The following is a 27,462-nucleotide window of genomic DNA, read 5'->3' as shown; positions in this document are numbered from 1 at the left end:
TTTATCAATGACCTGGATGAGGGCATAAAAGGGTGGGTTAGTAAATTTGTGAGAACAGTTGTGGATAACGACAAAGGATGTTGTAGGTTACAGAGAGACATAACTAAACTGCAGACCTGGGCTGAGAAGGGGCAAATGGAGTTTAATATGGAAAAGTGTGAGGTGATTCACTTTGGAAGGAGTAACAGGAATGCAGAGTACTGGGCTAATGGTGAGATCCTTGGTAGTGTGGATGAACAGAGAGATCTCAGTACTCAGATACATAGGTCCTTGAAAGTTGCCACCCAAGGTGATAGGGTTGTTAAAAAGGCATACTGTGTGTTAGCTTTTATTAGTAGAGGGATTGAGTTTCAGAACTATGAGATCATGCTGCAGCTGTACAAAATTCTGGTGCAGCCATATTTGAAGTATTGCGTACAATTCTCGTCACCGCATTGTAGGAAAGATGTGGAAGCTTTAGAAAGGGTTCAGAGGAGATTTACTAGAATGTTGCCTGGTATGGATGGAAGGTCTTATGAGGAAAGGCTGAGGGATTTGTGGATGTTTTCATTAGAGAGAGAAGGTTGAGAGAAGATTTACTTATGTAAGATAATCAGAGGGTTAGATAGGGTGGACAGTGAGAGCCTTTTTCCTCAGATGGTGATAGCTAGCACGAGCGGACATAGCTTTAAACTGAGGGGTAATAGATATAGGATATATGTCAGAGGTAGTTTCTTTACTCAGAAAGTAGTAGGGGCATGGAGCGCACTGCCTGCAACAATGGTAGACTTGCCAACTTTAAGGGCATTTAAGTGATCATTGGATAGGCATATGGACAAGAATTGAATAATGCAGGTTAGATGGGCTTCAGACTGGTTCCACAGGTTGGCGCAACATTACTGCGCTGTAATGTTCTATGTTCTATGTTCCATGTTTAGTACATATTGGTGTTTATTCTTAACCCCAGTCACCTCCTTTTTCATTTGAATCTATCATTTCAACCATCTATTCCTTATTTTTCCCATCTGGTTTTTCTAGTTTTACCATAAATTAATCTATACTATTAGCTTCAACCATTCCCATGATTGGAAGTTGCACAGTTTCACCACTGTTTGATCAAGGGTTAATTCCTGTTGGATATTTTGGTGACCATTTTGTATCGACGGTCTCTGATAAAGCTTTTCTCTGGAAGAGAAAACATTCTCTCAGTATCCCATCTATCAAACTCTTCTACAATTTTGAAAGATTATGATTCTACTATCTATAGACAGTAGATTGCCTAACCAATATGTTTGCATGGTGTTAGGCAGTAAGTGCCTGTGGGTTATCAACTGCAGGCATGGGAGTATTGAAGCTCAGCCTGACCTGTTAACAATAAATGCTGACTCCTCTGTACTATCACTGAGACTCCCTAGCCGGCAGATAAGAGAAAGTAAACATACATGGTCTTTTTGTGATTGTCAGGGTGTGACAAGTGGCATTCTGAAAGGGTCTGTGCTGGGGCCTCAGCTTCTTACAGTTCAAACAAAGGCATGGTAGCTAAAGTTACAAAAGGTGCAAAGATAGAGCGGAAAGAATTTTGTTAAGGGGACATAAGGGGGATGCAAACAGGTATAAATAGCTCAGTGGGCACAAAAGCTGGCAGATGGAATTGAATGCAGAAAGATGTGAACAAATCAAATATGAGCAGAAGGAAACCATTCTGTCCATTGAGATACTCTGCTATTCAATATGATCATGGCTGATCCGCTGGTGTATCAAATTCCACATTCCACCTTGAAGTTGAATTTAAATTTAGTTATACCTGTGAAGTTGTTCACTTTGGCAGCAGCAGAATGTTACTTAAATGCAGAAAGACTGCAGAATTCCAAGGTGCAGAGGAATCTGGGTGTTCCAACACATGAGTTACAAAAGTTAGTACACAGGTAGGATTTAAGAAGGCTCATAGAATTCTATCCTTTATAATGGGAGGAATTAAGTGTAAAAGTAAGGATGTTATACTTCAGATTTATTCTCTCTGCGTAAGGAAGGATGGAAATGAGTTGAAGGCAGTTCAAATGAGGTTTAATTAGAACATAGAATAGTACAGCACAGGAACAGGCCCTTCAGCCCCATGATGTTGTGCTGAACACAACACCAAGTTAAACTAACCCATTCTGCCTGCCCTTGGTCCACATCCCTCTATTCCTTGCTTATTCATGTGTTTATCTAAAAGCCCCTGAAACACCCCTATTGTATTTGCCTCAACCACTACCCCTGACAGTGCATTGCAGGCACCCATCACTCTCTGTGTAAAATTATTTGATAGCTGGAATGAGTGGGTTGTCTTTTGAAGATAGAGTCATAGTCATAGAGATATTCAGCACGGAAACAGGATCTTCGGTCTCACCCAAAAACTAGGATGAATATTCTTGGCTTATCCCCACTGGAGTTTAAATGATTGTGGGGTGATTTGATTGAATGCAACATGCTAAACGGTCTTGCCAAGGTGGATGTGGAAAAGATGTTTCTGCCTTTGGGCTCATCCAGAACCAGGAGGGACAGTTTAAAAATTAGGGGTCACTCTTGAAGAACAAATATGGGTGGCACAGTGGGTCAGTCCTTAGCACTGTTGCCTCATAGCACCAGGGCCCTTGGTTTGATTTCAGCCTAAGGCGACTGTCTATGTGGAGTTCGCACATATTTCCTGTGTCTGCGTGGGTTTTACCTGGGGGGGTCTGGTTTCCTCCCACATTCCAAAAATGTACAGGTTAGGTTGGTTAGCCATGCTAAATTGCATCAAGTGTTTAGAAATGTGAAGGTTAGATACTTAACTATATTGATTGCTGTATTGACTGCTGGAAGAGGGCAGAAGAAGTTGCCTACCTCTATACTGCGTCATGTTGTATGTGAGATCTGAAAAACAGAATTCTTTGCATACTTACAATCACAGCCATGTTATCACTTTAGTTCTGGCCTTTTTCTACAGCCTGGAACATAAAACAAAATAGAATCAAACAATCATAGGATAAGGACAAGAGCAGACCACTAAATCCTTTCCTGGAGTTGATCTCCAAACTACCTCTGTCCATTTGACTAGACTACATGCAAAAGAATCTGTTAATTATGGTGGATATTGAAGAAAATATGGGTTTTGTAGGGCAGTGGTGTTCCTGCCTCTAAGATGGAAATTTTGAGTCGAACTCCCACTCTAGAATTTGGTGGCTGAAGAAGATGCATTCATAAAACAGCCAGTCAGCAGGTTGGGACCAACTTATAAATCTCTCCAACATAAAATCAATTGCTGGTGGTAGTAATTGGAGAGTCTCCCAGTCAGTCATCTGTAGAAGACAACAGCAAACCACTGCAGCTTCCTGCCAACCATAACCATGGTCAACAACATGCTTTTCGGTGCCTGAAGAGAAAGAGAATGAAGAAAACACAAAAGCAATTTATGTGTACATTGCATTGTTTACATAGAGATATCCTTCACAAAGGTGTGAGGGATTTAAGGGGGGGGTGAAAATTTGCCTGGATTTAGAGAAGGAATTCCAGGGAATGTGACTGGTTGCTGAAGACACGACCACCACTGGCAAGGCAAATGGGATAGACAATAGAGATAGCAGAATAAGGGATCATGGCACTGGAGGATGAGGCCACACAGAATTTGGTGCAACTTGGAGACAGGGGGCTGGAGTGATGGATGAGTCTATGTTCAAGAGAAGAGCTTTATTGAAGATGCAGAATGGAGGTTCAGCCAGGAGAACACTGGAGTGGTTGGAGTGGGCTTCAGCAAGAAATAAGCTGATTGAGAGAAAAAGACAGAAATAGCTGGAAGTAAAAGAGATAGTCATTGTGACAGAGAGGAGTTGAGGTGCTGGTTTCAACTTGAGGTTGTTCCTGCTAGGCTTGAACCCTTTTGAGGCCTCAATTTCAACTGCACAGCTGACGATTGAAGGCAGAAGCAGCACTCACAGGAACCTTTGAATATCAGTCGCATCGTCCAGCAAAACAAATACTAAGGGGAGTGAAGGAAAGCAATGATGGGATAATTATGCCGGTCAATAATTGGTAAGATGCAATAGTTATGTTCCTGCTGTCCCAAACTATTCTTTAAGTGTCCAGCAATACACCGGTTTTGGAATAGTTTCGTTAACGATCAGTCACTCAAGGTCTGGTATCAGTGCAGAACCCACCCACTGGTATTTCAAAAGTTGTGTCAATATGGTATTGTGTGATAAACCTCGATTAACATGCATGTGAGCAGGTATCTGCCCTAACTGGCGACTGCCCCAGCTGCCCAGGAGGAAATTGTGACAAAAATGTTGGTGGAGAAATGGAAGTGGGAACAGGGCAGTAAGCATTTCACCATGATTTTCCCTGATACTTACTCCTTTCCTGAGAAACGAAGGCTCTCACACTTGGTATGATGAAGGCAGAAGCTCAGCCCAGTGTCCAAACTGGACACTAAGCTTGTGAACAGTTTGACTCAAGTTGAAGAGGTGACCAAGGTGGGGGGAACAAATCCACTAGCAATGGTACAGATGATTTAGCAGGATCCAAAGGCAGATGCTGTAGTTTTCTGACACTTTCTTTTGACATAATTAAGGCGTAGCCAGGACTGGATGCTAAACAACAAAATTGCAATGTAAGAGATGAATGAGGTAGCATTGGATCATCAAAGGCCATGCTGAAGTTGACTCCATAGCTATGGATGAGTGCCTAAGGGACACTATGGTGAAATATATGATGTGAAATAACAACAGAAGGGACTTTCTTTTTTGCTAATGCTTCTGTGTAGCAGCTGGGGGATTTTCTATATTAAAGGCACTTTTTTAATACAAGATATTATCGTTGCTATCATTGTGTGTCTACAATGGCTATATTCTTACTGGGAGATTGGGAAACATGATTAGAGCAAGTCCATTTGTATCCTTGAATGTTTCCACGTGTTGTGTGATTCACATAAATGTGCCAATTGCTCAGTGAAGCCTTTTTCAGTGCAATTTTATTTTTGTCGTCAATGAACCATTCATCTTCAAAGCTATTGTGAAACTCTGCTCAGAACATCCCATCAGCTCAGTTCATGCTTCCCTTGGAAAATGCACTCAGGTCCAGGAATAGAAAAGCAGGAAAAGTGCTAGTAGCGCGCTTCTTTGAAGTTTATTGATTTTTGTAAAGTTCTGTAATAAAAACAGCTCCTAAGAAACAACTTCGTATTTGAACAGGAAATACCAACCAATGAAGCAGCAGTGCTGGACACCTGAGTTACTAATAATAATTGGCCTCAAATCTCAAAAAAGCAATAATTGTTGACCTTATAAATTTATGGCTACCGTGTTTTGGGTAGATTTGTCACCACCAATCCTTCTTATTGGAATTTGTCTAAGATGCTGATATTGTATGGGGAAGGATGTCATAGGCAGAAGAAAGACTCAATGTTGATGAATAGTAAATAGGTTTATTACAATTTGGAGGTGCTGGTGTTGGACTGGGGTGGACAAAGTTAAAAATCACACAACACCAGGTTATAATCCAACAGGTTTATTTGGATGCACTGGCTTTCGGAGTGCTGCTCCTTCATCAGGTAGTTGACAAAGCAGCACTTCAAAAGCTAGTGCTTCCAAATAAGCCTGTTGGATTATAACCTGGTGCTGTGCGATTTTTAACTAAGTTTATTACATGTTACTTAAAAGCTTCAGAGATACATTATACTTCCTTTTGAGAAATGAGGCACACCTCATAAGTACATACATATACCTGGATGCTGTTAACACCAAGAATAACCACTGAAGCACTGGGAGGTCACTTGGAGAAATCATAGAGGGAAGTCCTTGGCTCCTTCCACAAACAGTCTGATATTCTGATTAATGGTGTTATCCAGTGGTGTCAGTTAACCCTTTCAGAATCACAATATTGTTATGATACTGTAAGAGGCTATTTCGCTACTAAGTAGTGGGCTTACAGGGGTGAGTGTTAGGACCACAATTAATCATGTTATACATTAGCAATCTGCTCAGATAGGCAAGAGTCAACCAGACCAGATGTGGCAGGAGATTTCCTTCCGTCAACAATGTCAGTGCACTAAATGGATTTTTGCAAAAATTTGGTAGCGCCGTGATATTTATTAATGAGGCTAGTACTGCATTCCAAAATTTTTGAACATTTATTCGGCGTTACATTACCATCGATCCATTATGGGAGGAATCATTACGTTCCCAGTAATAACATCATTGATGTGAATCTGACAGAAGGAACAAGTTAACACTGTGTTATGAGACGCTGCTGTTCATCTCAAAGAGAAGCTTTCTACCACGGTGAGTCTTGAGTCAGTTATTGCTGCACAGTGGACGGTCTGTCTGCTAGGTTCCTCCAAGAACTGCATACCTTCAGGGACAGACAGCAAGATAAACACATGCACCTGTTGGAGCTCAGTGATGAAAGGAGTGAGCAAAGTAAGCACATACATCGATAATTTCTCTGCTGGGGCAACCGAAAACAAGAGGTTATCACATCAAGATAACCACTGGATACAAAAAGGGGAGATAAGAAGGTAATTTTATCGCACCAAGTGTAATCGGAATGTAGAATGCTTTACCCGAGAGAGGAATAATCTGGAACTGAGTGCTGCGTTGAAAACAACACCGAATAGTTAGATTACTTAGGACTGTGAGGGGCCTATGATTAACACAAGCAACAAGTAGCTAAGATCACAGACATTCACACAGAAACCAAGACTGAGGAGTCCCCGAAACGTCGATTTCAAAGCTCCTTGGATGCTGCCTGAACTGCTGTGCTCTTCCAGCACCACTCATCCAGAATCTGGTTTCCAGCATCTGCAGTCATTGTTTTTACCTAGTCACACAGAACAGTATAGCTCTTGCCTTATTCCTCGTGCAGCAGGAAAACCAATTCAAACCAAAGATTAGTTTTAAGTGGGGCAAGGTCAGAACAAGAGGAGGCATAGGAAGGGAGGGAATCCCCATTTTAACTCAAAGAGAGGTTTAATTAAGCAAAACAATCTCTCATTCGGTAATGGGAGTGATGTCAACAGCAGTACAGCAACAATTGGCTTGGTAAGAGCAAATTATGGTTGGCACTGGAATCTGTACTGAAAACAAAAATGCTAAAACTCACAGCAGAAGGGGCAGCATCTGTGGAGACAGAGCAAGCTAAAGTTTCGAGTCTAGATGACTCTTCACCAGAACACCAGCTCTGATAAAGAATTATCTAGACTTGACATGTTAGCTTGCTCTCTCCCCACAGATGTTACCGAATCCGTTGTGATTTTCAGCATTTTTTTGTTTCAGAACAATTGCCTTTGAACGTCCAGGACATTGGTTGCCAGAGCATAAAGCTTTGGTGGTTTGGCAACTGATTCTGCTGATGGAAGGAACAGGAAACCAGACTCGGGAGCTAAAAGGATCTTTGCAACTTTTTCTGCAGGATCCTCCAGCTTCTACTGGCCCATAACATTTCCATGGCAAATGGAACTTGGTCTCTTTGTCATGCTGCCAGGTTATGTGGATCTCATGAATAAAGATAGCAGAATACCAATGATGCTTTGAGGCTATGATTTGCGCAGGGATACAATAGGGCCTTGCCTGAATCTGATGATTGCCTTCCAATGTCTGTCTTCACTTTAAACGATGGCCAACAGGAATGAATTGGGATTGTCTCCTGCCAACAGCTTAATACAACCTTTAACATTAGCCAAACCTCCAGACATGTGAGATAACCTTTCCATTAATCTCAAAATTTAAGCAATGTTAAAACAATGCTTCCCATTTAACAATGATGTCATTCAGTTTATTAAACCAAGTATTCATAGAAATTGATTTAGGAAATATTCCAACAGTTTGAGTTAGAAAATATTTATTTGTTACTAAACAATTCTGAGACACTGATGGGATTTACATTGTTAATACACTATTGTCAAAGATAACTGACCACACGAGAGATCAGGAGATTTCCCAAATTCCCTGTTTACTGTCCACCTGATTCCATGAAAATTCCAAAGAATCCATTCAGTTGATCCAGTCATCTTCCATCACTCTAGATCTGCTCCATCCATTGTCATTGCAAATCCAATCCTCATGATTGTTCTAGATCCAGTTCAACTTGATTACTCTATACTCAATCCATCACTGAATGCTCTAGAACTACCTTCTACTTTGGATCAAGTCCACTGCAACTTACAGTATATTACATTTCTTCCCATTGTTGTGTTCAAATCGCTCTGCAGAAAATTTCTGGTTTTCTTCATAAAGAGCCTTATCTCATTCAAATATTCCTCCCCAAAGGGGAAAATGCTCCAAGTACTGAATTGGCTTTAATCTCAGACATTGGTCAGAAAGAAGCAAGGTCCATTTCCAAAAAGACATTAAATATTTCCCAAAACATAATGCACCAGGGAAACAAAAATCAGTAGGAAGGATATCAAAGACTCTAAACAGTTTCCTAGAAACTAATACTTTGTTTTTCAGGAAGTGCCTAGTGAAATATCATCAGAAGTTGACAATTAACAGGTTGGTGATAGTGAGAAGTGCAGATGCTGGAGAGTCAGAGTGGATCAAGAGTGGAGCTAGAAAAAGCACAGAAGGTGAAGCAGCATCAGAGGAGAAGGGGAGTTCATGTTTCAGGTCGGAACCTTTTGTCAGGACTAATGAAAGGTTCTGACCTGGAACATTGATACTTCTCTTGCCTTCCTTTTGTCACTCATAATTCCAACTTTCTTCAATGATTATAACTTTAATTTGCTTTACAAATCTCTCTGGATATTGAGCGGTATTTTGCCGTCACTCCAGTAGGAGCACCTTTACCACAGAAACTGCAAGTGTTCGCCAACAGATGCCATTCTTGCCAAAAACGCCAATTGTGCTAATTATTTCTCAAACGGCTAAGCATTTATTTGGCTCAATGTTGCCTATTCTGACGACCTCATGGAAACCTAACTAACATTTTCTTGTGTCCATAAGATCATAAACAGCAGCAGAATTAGGCCATTTGGCCCATCGAGTCTGCTCCGCCATTCAGTCCATGGTTGATATGTTTCTCAGTCCCATTCTCCTGCCTTCTCCTATAACCGTTGATCCCATTATTGATCAAGACCGTACCTATTTCTGTCTTAAATACACTCAATGACTTGGCCTCCACCGGCCTTCTGTGGCAATGAGTTCCACAGAGTAATCACCCTCCTGTTGACAAAACACCTTCTCATCTCAGTTCTAAAGGGTCATCCCTTTGCTCTGAGGCTGTGCCTTCAGTCCTGGCGTCTTAGTTATTTAATGATTTAGTTTACAAGTTTAAGCCATAGTTGGGGAAAAAGATTAAAATAATCACAAAGGAAATGAAAGATAAGATTAGAAGATATTCTTTCTGTGGGATGTAGTGGAATTCTGCTGTATCACTTGCTGAAAACGCAAGCAGAGACCATTAACTATTTCTGCTTTGCAAAATGGGACTTTGTAATGTGTACATATAAATGTATTGTCAAGGGGACCATCACTCACTCTTGCACTATAGTCAGTGTACCTATCTAATGTATCATTCTGCAGCACATGTTGAGATCTGCTCCGTTTGCTGTCAGTATTTGCAGTTGTACTGACAACTGTGATTATTTAAAACTGCTGCAGAACAGCCACATGGAATTTACAGGAATTAGTTCATGAAATAAAAGAATATGGAGATTGAACAGAGGATAAAGATGATGCCAAGTGGTTCATTTAAAGAAACACACACTCACAAACTTAAAGCAATCAAACAGTTTGTATCTGCATTGTAAGAGCATGGGTCCCCTGCAGAATAAAGCTTCTTCTTCTTTACTGCCTCAACCATCACACCCTGATCAGGTACAATATGAGTAAGATGTAACCATCTCACTACATGAAGAATGAAGCACCATTTTACCAATAGGTCAAACAGGAAGGCACACTCACTCTCACACCGTGAAGTGGGGAGTAGCCCTTATACATGAACTTACATCTCATAATTACCCTACTTAGAATCCCTACAGAAAGAGGGGCTCCAGCACATCAAGTCCATACTGATCCATCGAAGAGCATCCCACCCAGACCCACCATCCTGACCCTATCCCCATAAACCCGCATTTCCCATGTGTGATGGTACTGCTCCTTTAACAAGGTTAGGTTGTCCTTGGGTGTTATTTTTTCAGAAGGGTGGTAAAGACAGAGGTTCTGTTTTGTCTGGATTTATCTACTTGAGAATGCTTTTAAGTTAAAAGAAAAAACTTGCACAATGAAAGGGGAGTGGCCAGCTCTCCCAGCTCAGCTTTTCTCTGGTTTAGTTTGGTTTTAGCAGTCTGGCTGTTCAGAGAAGGCAGTCAGTTTTTGAGGCTGCTGGTCAGGTGTTAGCTGGGAATCCAAAAAGAAACAGTGACATGGAAGAAGGCATTCCACGTTGAATCTCTCTGCCATCTGTCTCTCTTCTAAGACCCTGTGTTTGATGTTACCTTTTTTTGCCAAGGGGGTGTTAATGAGGATTGTTGCAGGAACTTAAAACAGCATCATTAAGTTGGGATAGTCTGTTGGCTTTTCAAATAGGTTGTTATTCAGTGTTCTGTTCTTTTTTGTTTGTGGTTCATTTGGTAATCTTGCAAATAAATTATGTTTTGTTTAAAACTAAATGGTTGGCCAGGTGCATCACTCCTGAAATATCCACTGTACACCTAGTTAAAACAACTAACAAAGTCAGGGTCCAGCTACTTTCTTGAAATGTTTTGAGGGGTCTGGCCTGGTCCAAAACACCATGACTAATCCACTTAGCTTGCACATCCTTGGTCACTACGGGGTAATTGAGCATGGCCAATCCATTTAACCTGCACATCTTGGGAAGGAAACCACAGCATCTGGGGGAAACCCACACAGACGCGGGGAGTACATGCAAACTCCACACACTCAATTGAACCTTGGTCCCTGGCTAATCCCCTTCCCTTACCAATTAAACTCTCTCCGATCGAGAAATTCAACTGCCTAAACCAAGTGGTTACCTAATGAGTTCGACCCTCTGCCTAACAGTCCGTTTCGCTGCCTTCACAACTATTCTCCCTCTCTTCACTTTCACTGGAACTGTGACAACTGTAGTTGGGGCCACCATGCTGACTAAAGTACTGTGTCTCCCTGGACCATTGATCTCCCAGCATTACAATGTCAACACGCCACTGTCAGCTTCCTGGGTTTAGCACACAGGCAGCTCAGTCAGTTCTCAGGCAGCACTTTACCAGGTTCAGTCAGGCAATACTGGATTAGTGGTGCTGGAAGAGCACAGCAGTTCAGGCAGCATCCAACGAGCATGCTGCCTGAACTGCTGTGCTCTTCCAGCACCACTAATCCAGTATTTGGTTTTCAGCATCTGCAGTCATTGTTTTTACCTCAGTCAGGCAATAGCCTTTCTCTCGCAGGGTGGCCATTTCAAATAGAAGGGAAGGCAGGCAACTAGTGCCTGTGGGAGGTGGTGGAGAGGAAATGTGAAAGGGGATGGGGGTGTGACATGGTGGTGTACAACACTGTGCTCCGTCAATATCAGAGACAGAACACATACCTGGAGTTTGCATGGCACATGTTTAACGAGTGTTGTGGTGTGTGAAAGGGAAAGGGGCCTAATGATGTAATCCAGCTAGTCAGGGTCTGCAGCCACAGTCAATCCAGGGGCTAGGCCATTTCTAGTCTGGGAGGTCAGCCATAGTCTGTCAGATGGTTGATCAAATACCAATTTAATGATCCGCATCATTTCTGTTGAGGGATCTGAGCGCAGTCTGTCCCGGTTCCATGGGAAATCAATCCAGCTGGGGATGGCATGGTGGCTCAGTGGTTAGTACCACTGCCTCACAGAACCAGGGATCCAGGTTCAATTCCAGCCTCAGGCGACTGTCTGTGTGGAGTTTGCACATTCTCCCCATGTCTCCACGGGCTTCCTCTGGGTGCTCTGGTCTCCTCCCAACAGTCCAAAGATGTGCAGGTTGGGTGAATTGGCCATGCTAAATTGCCCATAGTTTCACTCTTTGGAGAGTCAGTGTGGACTTGTTGGGCCGAAGGGCCTGTTTCCACACTGTAGGGAATCTAATCTAATCAGCTGTTGTTGTGCAGTCAGTCAGGATTACCTTGCGAGGTCAGTGGAGTTAGTGATGGACCATAGTTAGGCAGGATCATGGTTTACACATAATCCTGGTGTTTCAATGGTCAGTCCATGGTTCTCAAGTCTGTGGATTGGCCTGGAAAAACAAAATGGTGGCAGCAGGGCATGAAGTGTTTGGACTCCTGAGCCCATCTGTTTCTGATTTCCAGGTCAGCTGCATTCTGCTTTTCTTCCATTTATTATTTTTGACATCAATATTTATCTTAGGCTTCTTTTGGCGGCTTCAGAGGAGGAGGAATGTTTCAGGTGGCTGCGGCAGCAGTGATCCCTCATGGCTATTGTAGCTGTGGTCTGCTTCGGCGTCTTTGGTGGCACGGCCCAGGATTCAACTGGTCCAGGTCAGCAGCAACTTCGGTGATGTGATTGTTTCGGCCTGGCATTCTGTGGTCTGGGATTCCTACAGGCAGCTTCTGTAATGTTTTCTGCCCTGAGACCGACGAGGCTTTGGGATTCTGCGGAGTCTTCTGGCCCCGGCATGGATGGCCGGTTTGGCAGTGGCCTCTGGCCCAGTATTCCAATGGCCCCTGGCCCAGTATTCTAACAGCCTCTGGCCTGGTATTCCAACGGTCTCTGGCCCAGTATTCCAACAGTCTCTAGCCAGTATTCCAACGGTCTCTGGCCCAGTATTCCAACAGTCTCTAGCCAGTATTCCAACGGTCTCTAGCCAGTATTCCAACGGTCTCTGGCCCAGTATTCCAACAGCCTCTGGCCTGGTTGATGGGCTTCATCTTGGGCGATGGCTTCACCCGCCTTTAGTTCACATTTAAGCAGAATGTTCAATCTGGTTGACGAAAAATAATTACTTTCCTCATACCATTCAAATCTAGCCTCATCTGCAGCAGTACTGTCTTTTCCCGAAGCCAGGAGCCATGAATTGAACTAAGATGGACTTTGTCTTATTTGTCACAAACTTTACTTTTTTTCTTATCTAAGCCTTCTGTAATATATCATGATATGGTGACTTAAACATTTCTCGCTGCTTTTTTTGGAAAAAAGTACAATTGACAACAAATTACTATTCTATTCTACATGGTTGGCCAGCTGTATCATTCCTAGAATATCCACTTTACATCTGTTTAAAACAACTAATAAAGTTAGGGTCCGGCTACTTCCTTGAAATGTTTTGAGGGGATCTGAACTGGTCCAATGGTCCAATCCACTTAGCTTGCACATCCCTGGACACTACGGGGTACAATGAAAGCAGGTAATTGGAGATCAAAGGATTGAACCTAGTAAGTTATCAAAGGGGATTGTGTGCTTAAAAAGGAAGTTTAAGGCAAGTCACTGACTCTGGCCTTGATATAGGAAGCATGCAAAGGCCAGCGAGGGTATCAGACCCTCAATATCATGGGGTAAAGCAAAGACAGAATGGTCACCTGAAAGGGCTGAGCTGATATGTCAGGAATGTAGAGCATTGCCAGGGGAACAGGGATTGCACCACATCAGGGGAACGTGAAGAATTTGAGGAAATTTATGAATCACGGGCAAGATCTGACATTTACTGCAGCAAATGCAAAGTGAAACATCATTGTATTCATCCACAGAGCAACTGAATAATGAAGCTTTGATATCCACAAAACAGCAGAAGAAATAAGGAGGTGGGTTTTTTATAAAGGGGCTGGAATTCAGGACTGAAATATAAGGGGTATTCAACAGCTAATCCAATAATCAACGGTCAGTGTTTGTGCAGTGCTATACACCCGCCTTTAGTTCACATTTAAGCAGAATGTTCAATCTGGTTGACGAAAATTAATTACTTGCCTCACACCATTCGAATCTAGCCTCATCTCATGAGAAAATGCTGATTGATCACAACCTTGTAACCTCTGAGGTCAACAAAGGACAAGGAGCCAGGCACATTCATGCAACACTGTAGGTTTCCCATAGCCAAGACACATAGTCTCAACTGCCATATCCTCACAATCAAGACAAACGCTGCCAGGCTGCATTCCTATGATAGGGTTGGGGAGCAGGAAAGTGGGTCTACCTGGAAGCTACTTCATGTTAATGGCCCACAGATACTTTCCTGAGCCACCTTACCTGAGGTATGGGTTTCTAATGTGCATGGTTAGGGGGTATTGCCAGATTTGAAGTAAATCCTGTAGGAGTAAATACCTGCCAGATCCTCTGTGAGATCGTAGCAAGGAAATATCCTCTCAATGTGCACAGCAATGTGGAATTAAGAGAAATGCATGCTATATGAGGCCTTAACAAGATAAGTCTTGTCATCCCAAATCTGAATGTTGCTCAGCTCTTGCTGTACTTGGACACAGTGTCTGAAAAATCAGAGGTTGTGCTGAATGTTGTAAAAACATAAAAGAACATCCCCATCTCTGATCTTATGGTGGACAGAATGTCCACAGTAAAGCAGCTGAAATAATCGTGTTGAGAATACTATCCTGAGAAGCAGCTGCAGTGATGTCCCGGAGCTGAGATGATTAAAATCCAACAACAACAGCTATTTTCTTTTGTGCCAAATATGATTCCAAACAGTGGAGAGTTTTCCACCTGATTCCCATTGAATCCAATTTTGCCATGGCTTATTGATGTCACACTTGGCCAGATGCTGTCTTGATGTCAAGTGACACTCATGTTCTAACTTAATTCAGCTCCTTTGTCCAGATTCGGACCAGGTGTGTAATGAGGTCAGGAACTGAGTAGGCCTTGTGGAACTCAAACTGAGCGACAGCAAACAAGTTACTGTTGAGTAAGTACCACATGGTGACAACAACTCCCATCACTGATGATAAGTATGGACTGAAGGGATGGTAATTGGCCAGGTTGGATTTAGCTTGCTTGTATGGATCAGAACATGCCGGAGGAGAAAGTGAGGACTGCAGATGCTGGAGATCAGAGCTGAAAATGTGTTGCTGGAAAAGCGCAGCAGGTCAGGCAGCATCCAAGGAGCAGGAGAATCGACGTTTCAGACATGCGCCTTCCTGAAGAAGGGCTCATGCCCGAAACGTCGATTCTCCGGCTCCTTGGATGCTGCCTGACCTGCTGCGCTTTTCCAGCAACACATTTTCAGCTCAGGACATGCCGGAGCAATCTTCCACATTGGAGGGTAAATACCAGTTGTACTGTCCTGGAACAGCTTGGCTGGGGATGCAACTAATTCTGGAGCATGTCATTTGTGGAATGTTGTCAGGGCCCACAGGCTTTGCACCATCCAATGCCTTCAGCTATGTTTTAATATCATATGGGATGAAGCAAATTGGCTGAAAACTAGAATTTGTAATGCTGGGATCTCCGGAGGAGACGGAGTCATTCGTTGAGTATCAACATTTTTCAGCCAAAATGCAAAGAGAAAGAATCTGGATGTATAAAATATCTTATCATTACTTTGATGGGTGATGAAAAGAAGCAAAAATAACATTAAAGGAAATTATTTAAGAGGGTAGCTTCTTTTGTCTAATTTCACATCAATGAATTATGCATGGATTTCTAGCAACGTTATCTAGTTAAATGATCCGCTAGCCTTTGCAAAGGCAAATACATTGAATGATCAGCTCATCTGTCTGGGCAGAAAGAAGGGTTGCAGTTAAAATGCTGGATGAATTTACTGCTCATTTTTGAGTCCACGAGAATTTCAAGACATTTTGAATGTCCCAAATTTCAATGGGGGCCTAGGTTTAATGGCTCACTGAAGGTTATAATTCAGATAATTCAGCACTCCCTTAGTGCTGGACTGAAGACTATGCTGAAATTATATTTCCAAATCTCAGAACATCTTTTGAAACTATAGCCTTTTAAGTCAATGTGCAATCACTGAGCCAAGATCAAAGTAAGTAATTATCACAGATCCCTGGTCTTATTATTATTTTCCTCAGAATGACAATCAAAGTCACTCTTGCCTAATTGTTTCTAGATGTTACATATAGGACCGCACTATAAATTGTTACTGTATCGGTGGTGGTGTAGTGGTAATGTCACAGAACTAGTAGAGCCAAGACTAATGTTCTGAAGATGAGGGCTCAAATCCCACTACTGTGGATGGTGAAATCCGAAACCAATAAAAATTTCATCCAACAGTGGCCATGCATCACTGTTGATTGTTGTAAAAACCCATCTGGTTCACCAAAGTTCTTTAGGGAATGAAATCTGCTATCCTTATCTAGTCTGGCTTACATGTAACTTCAAACCCACTGTAATGTGGTTAACTCCTAATCTCCCTCTGGACATTTAGAGATGGGCAATAAATGCTGGTCTAACCAGAGATACCCAGATCCCATCAATGAATAAAGAAAACTTGTGACGATATTACCTGACTTAGGTAAAGTTAAAAGTTACACAACACCAGGTTATAGTCCAACAGATTTAATTGGAAGCACACCAGGTTATAGTCACAGGTTTAATTAGAAGCACACTAACTTTCGGAGTGTCGCTCCTTCATCAGGTGGTAGTGGAGGGCTCAACCCTAACACAGGATTGATAGTGGAGCCCTCCACTACCACCTGATGAAGGAGCGACACTCCGAAAGCTAGTGTGCTTCTAATTAAACCTGTGACTATAACCTGGTGTTGTGTGATTTTTAACTTTGTACACCCCAGTCCAACACCGGCATCACCAAATCATGATTACTTAGATAATGCATTCATGAAATAACAAATTACTAGAATACACCTTAAAAGTAAATGGAAAGACCTCTGTGTGAAAACTATGTTGCAATAATTCAGTTCTCCAGCAATTCTGGTCTAAAATCTAGACCATGTGGAATAGCATTAGGATGTGCCTCTCTGTCAGGATCTGCTTACTCTCCACCAGCCAGTCTTCTGAAGCAGCAATGCAGAGATTGTCAGCTCAGCAGAATGAGATTGTCATACTGCATTCTCCTTGTGTTGAATCCTTTCTTCTCCCCTCTCTTTAGGTTGAAAGGTACTAACAACAGAACCCCAACTTTCTACTACCATAAACGTAAAGTAATGACTCATCCAAACACCAAACAATTTGATAAAGTTATAGCAAATAAACAAGATTTTTAAATTTCAGTGTCTTCCTTTGAGTAGAGCATATTAGGCAGTAAATTCCTGTCTGGAGAATATATTTACTCTCCTTTCAGGAGACTGACTTTTCTATAGCACCTTCCAAAACTGTGATCTCTACCACCTAAACAGCCAAAGGCAACAGCAGTTCCCATAGGTTCCCCCACCAAGTCACAATCCTGACTTGGAACTATATTGCCATTCCTTCATGTTGCTGGGTCAAATCCCAGACCTCCCCTTCCTAGCAGCGCTGTAGGTGTACTGAAAACAAAAAATCTGGTGATCACAGCAGTTCAGGCAGCATCTACAGAAAGAAAGCAAGCTAATTTTTGAGTCGAGATGACTCTACATCAGAGTAAGTATACCATTTTTAAATCACTCGCTCCTAGGTACTGTGAGTGTACTGGACATGTTACCCCAAATGAGACTGACTGCATTAACCCAGCCAGTGGATCAAAGCTGAAAATCTCCTGATCCATCTCAGTTTGTGCCAAAAGCCATCTTTCCTGCTGAATTTCATTGGCTTTAAAACGGCTGGTAATGTCTGTATGTCATACACATCAGACATGGAGATGAGATTTAAGAATCAGACATTAATGATCAGGAAATGTGAGAACCACCATTTATTATTCACACTTGCTGCTTTGCCTGATGGCTTTACTAATACTTATGTTATTTTACTTTGCATGAATAGTAAACACCCCCCAACAGTTTTGCAATTATGATGTTAATCCCACAATATTAATAAGCAGTGCACTGCAGATAAATTAGCAATACTCAAATTAAATATTGAATCAAAGGTCTTAGGCAAAAGTGAACTTTTCTACAAAGGAGGAGAGCTACAATTTTAACAATATTTCTCTTTCACCCATTAAAACACTTAAATCACAAGATTCAGATTCGCACGGAGCAGCAGATTCAGACAAATAACACTTTGTTCTAATTTAAAAAATAACAAAGTAGCACGAGTGCCTTCTGAGAATATCTGTTTGATCTGTTATATACAGCTTAAAAACAAAGAAAAATGAAGAAGCGAGAAAAATAAATTTGTAAATTCTGGAAATCTGAGGTGAAACTGCTAAAGTACTGAAAATACACAGCAAGTCACTTTATAAGAGATAAAGAGAAAATACAAGTTAACATTTCAAGTGGGAATCTGTCAGGCATATTCTGATGAAAATTTTGTACTTTAAAATTTAAATTTTTGCTGCCTGAGGCACATTCTCTGTGTTTCTAACTCTTGTTTTGGCTCTGTATCAGGTTTTCAGAGCTCACATGTTTATGATGATTTTAAGCATTTTTGTTTAAGCCCTGTATTATACCATCCAATAATCTTATCCCAGTTTGCAACAAAAATGTATCTGTTTTACCCCAACCTCCTCAACTGTATTCTATGTCAAGGCAACAAAATGCACCCAAGTTCTATTCGATAAGGCCAACAGACCAGGAATCGACTAAATCCATTGGATGTTTAAGGACCCTTGTCACTCACCGACAATTGGCAGCTAAAAGGAAGTGGTTATCTGCTCACTGTTTCAGGCAAAGGAAGGCAGCCACTTCTCCCAGAAGGTTGACACGACTGGGAAGCAAAGATTTTCAGGAGAAAGCTTTGTAGAGTCGGATTAGATTGTCACAAGACGTCACTCATAGCAATTTCTAATTAAATCAGCCGAAAGCAGGGAACCTTCCATTGGCATGAATTGCAGGTTGGTTAGGGAGGCGGTTTGCTAGTGGTGGAGAGAGAGAGAGAGGGGGTGGGGTAGTGTCCATTGTGTAAGAAAAATTGCGTGCAGGGTTTCCAAGTTGTGATAACAAGCACAAATGCCATTTACAGGCTACTATGTTGGCCAACTGCTGCCAACAACTTGAACGAAAGAAAGGCTGTTGGATCCGTGATCAAACGAGCATCATAAGAATTGCCCTTACAACAAAACTCACTCAGAAAGAAATCCCAAACTGTATTTTGCAACCAGGTTACCAAAGGTAACAAAACTAACCACTGCTTAACAGGCATCACAATTAAATTGATTAACTAAACAAGTATGGAATAATTTGTTTCATTGGTAATTGTTTGTTAAGGAAAGTCAGCTTCAGGAATCATATCAAATTTCACTGACACAGTTCTAAGAAACTATTCTGTGCTCTTGTGGATAGTTCTTGTAATAACTCCTTCCGGTAGCTGCTCTGACCTAATGATTTATAGACTGATTTAAATTGTTACAGTTTTCATTACATTTCTCTGAATGTTTTCATTTAATGTGCAAAGGCAACTTTTTTTTTATTTCAAAAATATACTTTATTCATAAAATAATTTGATGATCTGTACAGTTGGTCATGCCATACATATGTAAACATTTACATACAGAGATCAGAATTTATCATTTGTATCTACAGGTTTGTATGTTTATCAATCATATGTCCATATATTCAGCTGAGGCGTCAGCAGAGCCCAAATGACTGTGCGGGCCCCCTGTTCTCCTTAGGCAGGCAGATTTTACACGGTGGTCTTTCCCCACCACGCCTTGGCAGTAGCTACCCCAAGCTTCAGCGCATCCCTCAACACGTAGTCCTGGTCCTTGGAATGTGCCAGACCGCAACACTCAGTCGGGGTCAACTCCTTCAACTGGAAGATCAACAGGTTTAGGAGCACCCAGAGAGCGTCCTTCACCGAGCTGATGATCCTCCAGGCACAGTTGATGTTCGTCTCGGTGTGCGTCCCGGGGAACAGACCGTAGAGCACGGAGTCCCGCGTTATGGTGCTGCTCGGGACAAACCTCTACAAACACCACTGCATTCCTCTGCAGACTTCTTCTGTGTAGGCACATTCCAGAAGGAGGTGTGTGACAGTCTCGTTCCCCCCTACAGCCACTTCGAGGGCAGCGTGTGGTGCGGCTGAGAGTCCGGGCATGCATAAAGGATCTCACAGGCTGAGCCCTTCTCACCACCAGCCAAACCATGTCTTGATGCTTGCTGGAAAGTTCTGGCAATGAAGCATTCTGCCAAATGACTTTGACAGTCTGCTCAGAGAACCGCTCGATAGGATCCGCCCTCTCCTTTTCCCGAAGAGTCTCAAGGACACTACGTGCTGACCACTTCCTGATGGACTTGTGGTCAAAGGTGTTTTTCTTCATAAACTTCTCCACGAAGGACAGGTGATACGGAACGGTCCAACTACTCGGAGCGTTCCACAGCAGCGAGGCCAGGCCCATCACCGGGGACAGGTAGAACCTCAGTATGTAGTGACACTTGGTGTTTGCATACCGGGGATCCACGCACAGCTTGATGCAGCCACACACAAAGGGTGAAGGTGGCATTGGTGTATTTTTCCCCCCGTTGTCCAGATTTTTATACATCGAGTCCCTTTGGACCTGGTCCATCTTTGGCCTTCATATAAACTGGAAGGTGGCCCGGGTGACTGCAGTGGCACAGGTTCTGGGAATAGGCCAGACCTGTGCCACATATAACAGCAATGACAATGCCTCACACCTGATGACCAGTTTTCCTACGATGGAGAGCGACCATAACTTCCATCTGCCCAGTTTTTGCCTCACTTTGCTGATACGCTCCTCCCAAGACTTGGCGCATGCCTCAGCCCCCCCGAACCAAATACCCAGCACCTTCAGGTGGTCGGTCCTGACAGTGAAGGGGATTGAGGATTGGTCAGCCCAGTTCCTGAAGAGCATGACCTCGCTCTTGCCTTGGTTTATTTTGGCCCCCGAGGCCCGTCGAACTGGTCACATATGCACATGAGTCTGCGCACGGACAGTGGATCCGAGCAGAAAACGGCGACGTCATCCATGTCCATGCAAAGGCAACTACATTAAAACAGAGAAGCTGATTAGTTTGGTAGGCTGTGGATTTAGAGGCTGTCTTATAGGCTTACAGTCACAGTGGATAACACTTTTCACTCCAAGTGATCTATTATGCTCCAGTCATTTCCTCAAACTGAGAGTCATTCAGTAATTATGTTATAAGGTGTTCTTCATCTTTCTTTTCAACCAGAGCTTTATCTTAATTATTCTTAACAGTTCAGAGGGCTGGGTTGTAAATGTGGAATTATTCCTAAGATTATCACATGATGCTCTGACTCCACCAACACCCCACCCTAACATTTAGGCCACTGGTCAATAATCTTGTCTACCCATGTCTCCTCATGACTCAATGGCTGATCTTGACTGTCAAAATGTCTTTCGCTCACCCAGATTTCACAGCAAATAAATATAATATTCAAAATCAGTGAAATAAGAGCTGTTTTGTTCCATGTCCCTTGTGTTTTCTCCTGAGTAATTACACTAGAGGCGTGGAGACTCAATTCCTGCAGATTCCAGGTCAGTCCTGGAGGGTTGGCAACACTGCAGACAATATCCAAAAAGGCCAACAGAGATCACACAACTGAACAAGCAGATGAACATATGAATCAGGAGCAGGTGTAGGCCATTCAGCCACTCAAACCTGCTCCATTATTCAATAAGATCATGGTTGATCAGAGTGCAACCTCAAATCCATATTTCTGCCTACCCTTGATAATCTTTCACCTTTTGCATAACAAGAATTTATCTGCGCCTACCTTAAAAATATTCCAGGACTCTTCTTCAACCATCTTTTCAAGAAGAGAGTTCCTAAGACTCACAATGCTCAAACAAAAAGAAATTTGCCTCATCGCTGTTTTGAATGGATTTTTGCTAATTTTTGAACAGTAACCCATAGTTCTAGATTCTCCCATAACAGGAAATATATTGTCCACATAAGACCATAAGATGTAGGAATAGGAGAAGGCCATTCAGCCTGCTCCACCATTCAATACAATCATGGCTGATCCCAGTCAAGATCCTTCAGGATTTTATATGTTTCAATCAAGTTTTACTCTTCTTTACTCCAGCAGATATAAGGGAACTCTTAAAGACAATAAGTGTTGCCTAGCCAGCAATACCTACATCCCATTAGTGAATAGCAAAAAGATACAAGCTTAGCCTGTCCAATCTTTCCCATTCACTTCAGGTATTAGGCGAGTTAACCTTTCCTAAACTGCCTCTAATACATTTTTACATACTTGCTTAAATAAGGTGACTGCACAATACTGCAGATGCAATCTCATCAGTGTCCTGTATAACTGAAGCACCCCCTCTTTATATTCCCTTTGCAATAAATGATAGCATTCTGTTGGCTCTCCTGATTACACCTGTACTACATACTAATGTTTTACAATTCATTCACAAGGACACCCAGATCCTTCTGCATCTTGGAGTTCTGCAATCTTTCTCATTTAGATAATAAACTTCTTTTTAATATTAATATTAACTCTCTTCTAATCAAAGTGGACATTGTCACATTTTCTCACATTTTACTCCATTTACCACATCTTTGCAAACTCACTCAATATATTGTTTTTATCAATGTATTGTTTTAATCTCCTTGTGTCCTCTTGCTTTCCTACTTATATTTATGTCAACAGCAAGTTTGACAATTAAATCTATGATTCCACGACTATAAATCTTCTATCCTTTCATCAAATCATTTATATAAAGTGTAAACTGTTGGGCCCAGCACCAATCCCTGTGTCACACCACCAGCTGAAAAAGACCCATTGGCACCTGCTTTCTGCTTCTCTTGTCTAGACAATCTTTTATCCAAATCACGATGCTACTCCTTAGTCACAATGTGAGCTTTGATTTTCCACAATAACCTCCGTGGTTCAGTTCATCGGCGAGTGAATAGAGATGGTCATCTAGCCTCATTTCTCAATTTGGATTTCAACTAAATCGCAATCCATTGTAGCATTCCATCAATTTGCTGAGGTGAAGTTAACAGATCCTATGTAAACCTGGTCTGTATCCGCTTCATGTCCGGATTCCACAAAGATCAATTATCCACCTAGTTGCAGGAAGCCAAACATGACCTCAAACTGAAAAGGTTTAAGATCAATCCTCGAAACCAGAAATTGGGTGGTGTCAAGGGTGGGTCTAATGTTAATCCAATCGCTCACTGAAAACTGACATGAATGGGTCAGCTGTACAATCTGATGTACTGGGACTGTTTTTCATCTTCTCACTTCCTGAACTTGCCACTATAATAGCATAGATCATAGTGTCATGGAGGAGTGCAGCACAGAGTGAGACCATTCTGCTCATCAAGTCTGCACCAAGTCTTTCAAAAAGCAATTTACTAATTCTCACACCTCCGCTCTTCCACCATTTCCTTTTGTTTCCCCTTCAAGTGGACATCTAATTCCCTTTTGAAGATTATTACTGAATCTGTATTCAACACTCTGTCAGGAAATGTGTTGTAAATTGTAATCAGCAAAAATCAATGCCACTGCCTTTTAGGGTTCATGCACAGGCTGCAACTTTGCCAGTTCAGCAAAGTTGCTATTCTTCCAATGACTGAATGTATTAATGTCATATTGAAGCAGTGTGATGAAGCTTTGGAAGATAATTGATATTGCCACAAGCATGTTTGTAATGAGGGTTTGTCACTTACTGAATCTCCGTATATCTTGAGACATCCAGAGAAGAGATCTTCACCCAACCTGGACTCAAAAGAATCCGATTTGCAAAAAATTAAAAACAACAGTGATATCACAAATTCAATTCCCCAACCCCAACAAATATTTCTCCACACATTAATGTCGCTTTATTAAGTGCCATCAGTAAATAATACCCAACCTTGCATTGACCCACTGGCAGAGTAACTCCTCTGCGATCACATTTTCAATGAGCTGCTTCTTTGATGTATTACGTGTAACAGTATTTCAAGTTGAGCATTTGCCAATCATCCTGCTGTCTCACACAGTACAATATGACTCCTGCCTTCATTGTCTTTCTTAATTATTCTATCTTTTGTGATCGCAAACTCTTTATAATGTTGTGTGGACACCCCTATGCTGTGCTTTCACAAACATGATGTGGGAAACATTCCCAACTATTTTTTCTGTGTCTGCTCCCCACCTCCAGCTTCTTCCTGGGAAGCTGGGAAACTGGGTGTATCCTGACTGTAACTGGACCTTCTGTTCCAAGATGCCAGGTCATTATGCTGTAATCATTATCCCTCTCATTTTGATTCTCAGATTAGCATTGCCAATCCACGAGGAGTTTTCTGGAATTGAAGTGCAATCTCCAGGAGTATTGCCATGTGCAATCCTGGACGAAAATCATAAACTCATTGAAAAAGAAAGGTTTTTTCTTTCTGTCATTTTCTTTAAATATTTATCTTTACCAGATATAAAAGATATTGAAAATGGTGGGAGGCACTTCATCACAAAGAGGGATGTGTTTGATGATTAATAGGTGGATCATGGGGACAAGTCATAGAATCCATAAAGTGTGGAAGCAGGTCATTTGGCTCATTGAGTCTACACTGACCCTCCAAAGAGCATCCTACCCAAACATACCCCATCTCCATAACCCTGCTTTCCCCACGGCTAACCCAACTAGCCTGTGCATCCCTTGATACTTTTGGCAATTTAGCATGAACAGTCCACCTAATCTGCACTTCTTTGGATTGTGGGAGGAAACTGGAGCACCTGGAAGAAACCCATGCAGACACAGGGAGAATATGCACGTAGACAGTCACCCAAGGCTAGAATCAATCCTGGGTTCCTGCTGCTGTGAGGTAGCAGTGATAACCACTGAGCCACCATGCCATAGTTTATGGGATGAAATCTGCAGGAAATGTTTCAACTATTACTGACAATCCAGGTCAGATTAATTTTCATTCTGCTGCACACTGATGGTAGAGGCAATTTCAACCTTGCCTCAGTGCAGGAAATCAGAAACTGGCCAATTGTCTGGACCTCCACATAGAAACTATAAAAGTTGAGTCTTGCTAAATTTGGCTAAGTACCATTTGTGGCATGTTTTGTGGAGGGCCCACCTCTGTGAGACTTAATGATCTTCTCATGCTGTCTTCCTAAACTTTCCACAAGATGGGAGCTTCATAGATTGATAGGTCTTTTTCAGGTTGGAAAATGTAAGTAGTGAAGTACTACCAGGATCAGGAGTAGGCTTCAATTATTTACCATCTATATTAATGACTTGGAGGAGGGGGCAGATGATAATCTATCCAAATCTCCTGATGATCCTAAAATAGGGGGTGGATATATTATGATGTGGACATAAGGATTCTGTAGGAGGAAGCAAACAGATTGAATACGTCAGCAAAAACTTGGAAGATGGAATTTAATGGAGGAAAGTGTGAGGTCTTGCACTTTGGTAGAAAAAAATCAAAAGGCAGACTATAATTTACTTGGCAAGAAACTCCAAAAAAGTGCAGCACTGAGAATCTGGGTGTTTTTGTACCCAAAACATGAGAGGTAAGCTTGTAGGAGCACTAAGTAATTAAGGAGGTGATTGGAATTTTGGTCTTTATTGCTAGGAGATTGGTGTTTAAAAATAAGGCAATCTCCTTACAACTGTTGAGGATGTTGGTGAGACTGTACCTGGAGTACTATGTACAGTTTTTCTTCTCTATTTAAGAAAGAACATACTTGCAATTGAGACAGTTCCAAATTGAGACAGTTCTGAAGAGATTTACCAGGCTATTACTTGGATGAAGAGGTTCACTTATCCAAAAGAATTAAACAGGTGAGGCCTTTATTCATCAGAGTGTAGAAGAATGAAGGGTGATCTTATTGAAACATGCAAGATTCTGAGGGGGCTTGACAGGCAGGGTTGATGTTGAGAAAATGTTTCCACTAATGGGGGAATCTCAAACTAGGGACATTGTTACATAATCAAGATGTCACCAACACCAAGTGACTCCATGCAAGCTTCCTACAGCAGATCTTATTCTAACATATCTTATAACCGTTCCACAGTTTTAAACCTAAATTCATAGTCTGTAAAAATGTAATGTTGATCTTGCTTCAAGCATCTCCTGTGCAGTGTATGCCTCACTCTGTTGAAGCACCCTTCACTCTGTATGTCCTTGCTTGCTATGATCTGTCTGCTCGCAAACAGAGCTTTTTGCTGTACTTAGGTACACATGACTATAATAAATAAATTAAATCAGAATAACGGAAACTCACTTAAAACTGAAATACAAAGGAATTTCTTCTCTCAGAGGGTAGTGAATGTTTGGAATTCTTTTACCCCAGAGTGTTGGAGAGGTTAAATCCCTGAAAACATTGAAAAAGGAGACAGAAATTTCAAGTATTGTGGGTTGAAGATCTGGCACAAAAGAGAACCTGGGGCAAATCAGCCACTGGAGTTTAGTAAAACCTTTGACAAGGTTCTGCATGGTAGACTAATTAATAAAGTCAGGTCACATTGGATTCAGGGTGAGTTTGCCAATTGGATACATAATTGGATTAATGGCAGGAGACAGAGGATAATGGTGGAGGGTTGCTTTTTGGATTGGAGGCCTGTGACTAGCTGTGTTCCACAGGGATCGGTTCTGGGTCCTCTTTTGATTGTCATTTATTTTAATGATTTGGATGAGAATATAGGCGACATGGTTAGTAAATTTGCGGATAACACCAACATTGGTGGCACTATAGACAGTGAAGAAGGTTTACTAAAGGTTATTAAGGGATCTTGATCAAATGGGTCAATGGGCTGAAAAATGGAAGATGGAGATCAATCTTAATAATTGCACTTTGGTATAACAAACAAGGATAGGGTGTATGCAATTAATAGCAGAGCATTGTGTACTGTTGTAGAACAGAGGGACCTAGGTGTGCAGGTACATAATTCTTTAAAGTTTGCATCAAATATAGACAGAGTGGTTAAAAAGGCATTTGGCATGCTTGCCTTCATTGCTCAGTCCTTTATGTATTGGAGTTGAGATGTTATGATGAGGTTGTACAGGACATTGGTGAGGCCTCTTCTGGAATATTGTGTCTGATTGCCCAGTTATAGAAAGGACACTATCGATCTGGAGAGGTTCAGAAGGGATTTCTGAGAACATTGCCAAATATGGAAGGCTTGAGTTGTAATGAAAGGCTGGATAGGCTGGGACTTCTCTCACTGGAGCGTAGAAGTTTGAGAGGTTACCTGATAGAAGTTTATAAAATAATGACAGGTATAGATAGAGCTGATTGTCATTGTCTTTTCTCTCAGTTGGGAAATTCCAAGATGAGGGGGCACATTTTTAAGGTGAGAGGACAAAGATTTAAAAATGTACATAAGAGGCAAATATTTTACAGAGAGTGGTTGGCGGGTGGAATGAACTTCCTGAGGAAGTGATGGATGCAGTTACAACTACAATATTTAAAAGACACTTGGATGAATACATGAGTAGGAAAGTTTTGGAGGGATATGGGTCAAGAGCAGGCAGGTGGGACTAGTTTAGTTTGGGATTATGTTCAGCATGGACTGGTTGGACCAAAGGTTCTGTTTCTGTACCGTATGATTCTATGATCTATGACTCTCTG

At 41.8% G+C, this 27,462-nt stretch overlaps 1 protein-coding gene across 1 annotated transcript in view; it reads right to left on the bottom strand.

Moving 5' to 3' along the window:
* Positions 1-18,758, bottom strand: part of rlbp1b (retinaldehyde binding protein 1b) — a 40,289-nt gene extending 21,531 nt beyond the window's left edge. The window contains exons 1-2 of the mRNA XM_072565178.1: positions 18,586-18,758; positions 2,904-2,948 (exon numbers count right to left, since the gene is read on the bottom strand). Coding sequence (XP_072421279.1) covers positions 2,904-2,915 — 12 coding nt within the window. The 5' untranslated portion in view covers positions 2,916-2,948; positions 18,586-18,758. The remainder of the gene's footprint in view (positions 1-2,903; positions 2,949-18,585) is intronic.
* Between the last annotated feature and the right edge of the window lie 8,704 nt (positions 18,759-27,462).

The sequence above is a fragment of the Chiloscyllium punctatum genome, chromosome 48 (assembly GCF_047496795.1).
Source record: "Chiloscyllium punctatum isolate Juve2018m chromosome 48, sChiPun1.3, whole genome shotgun sequence".
In the NCBI taxonomy this organism is placed as follows: Eukaryota; Metazoa; Chordata; class Chondrichthyes; order Orectolobiformes; family Hemiscylliidae; genus Chiloscyllium; species Chiloscyllium punctatum.
Note: the sequence above shows the minus strand (reverse complement) of the source record. Positions and strands in the feature narration are given on the sequence as shown.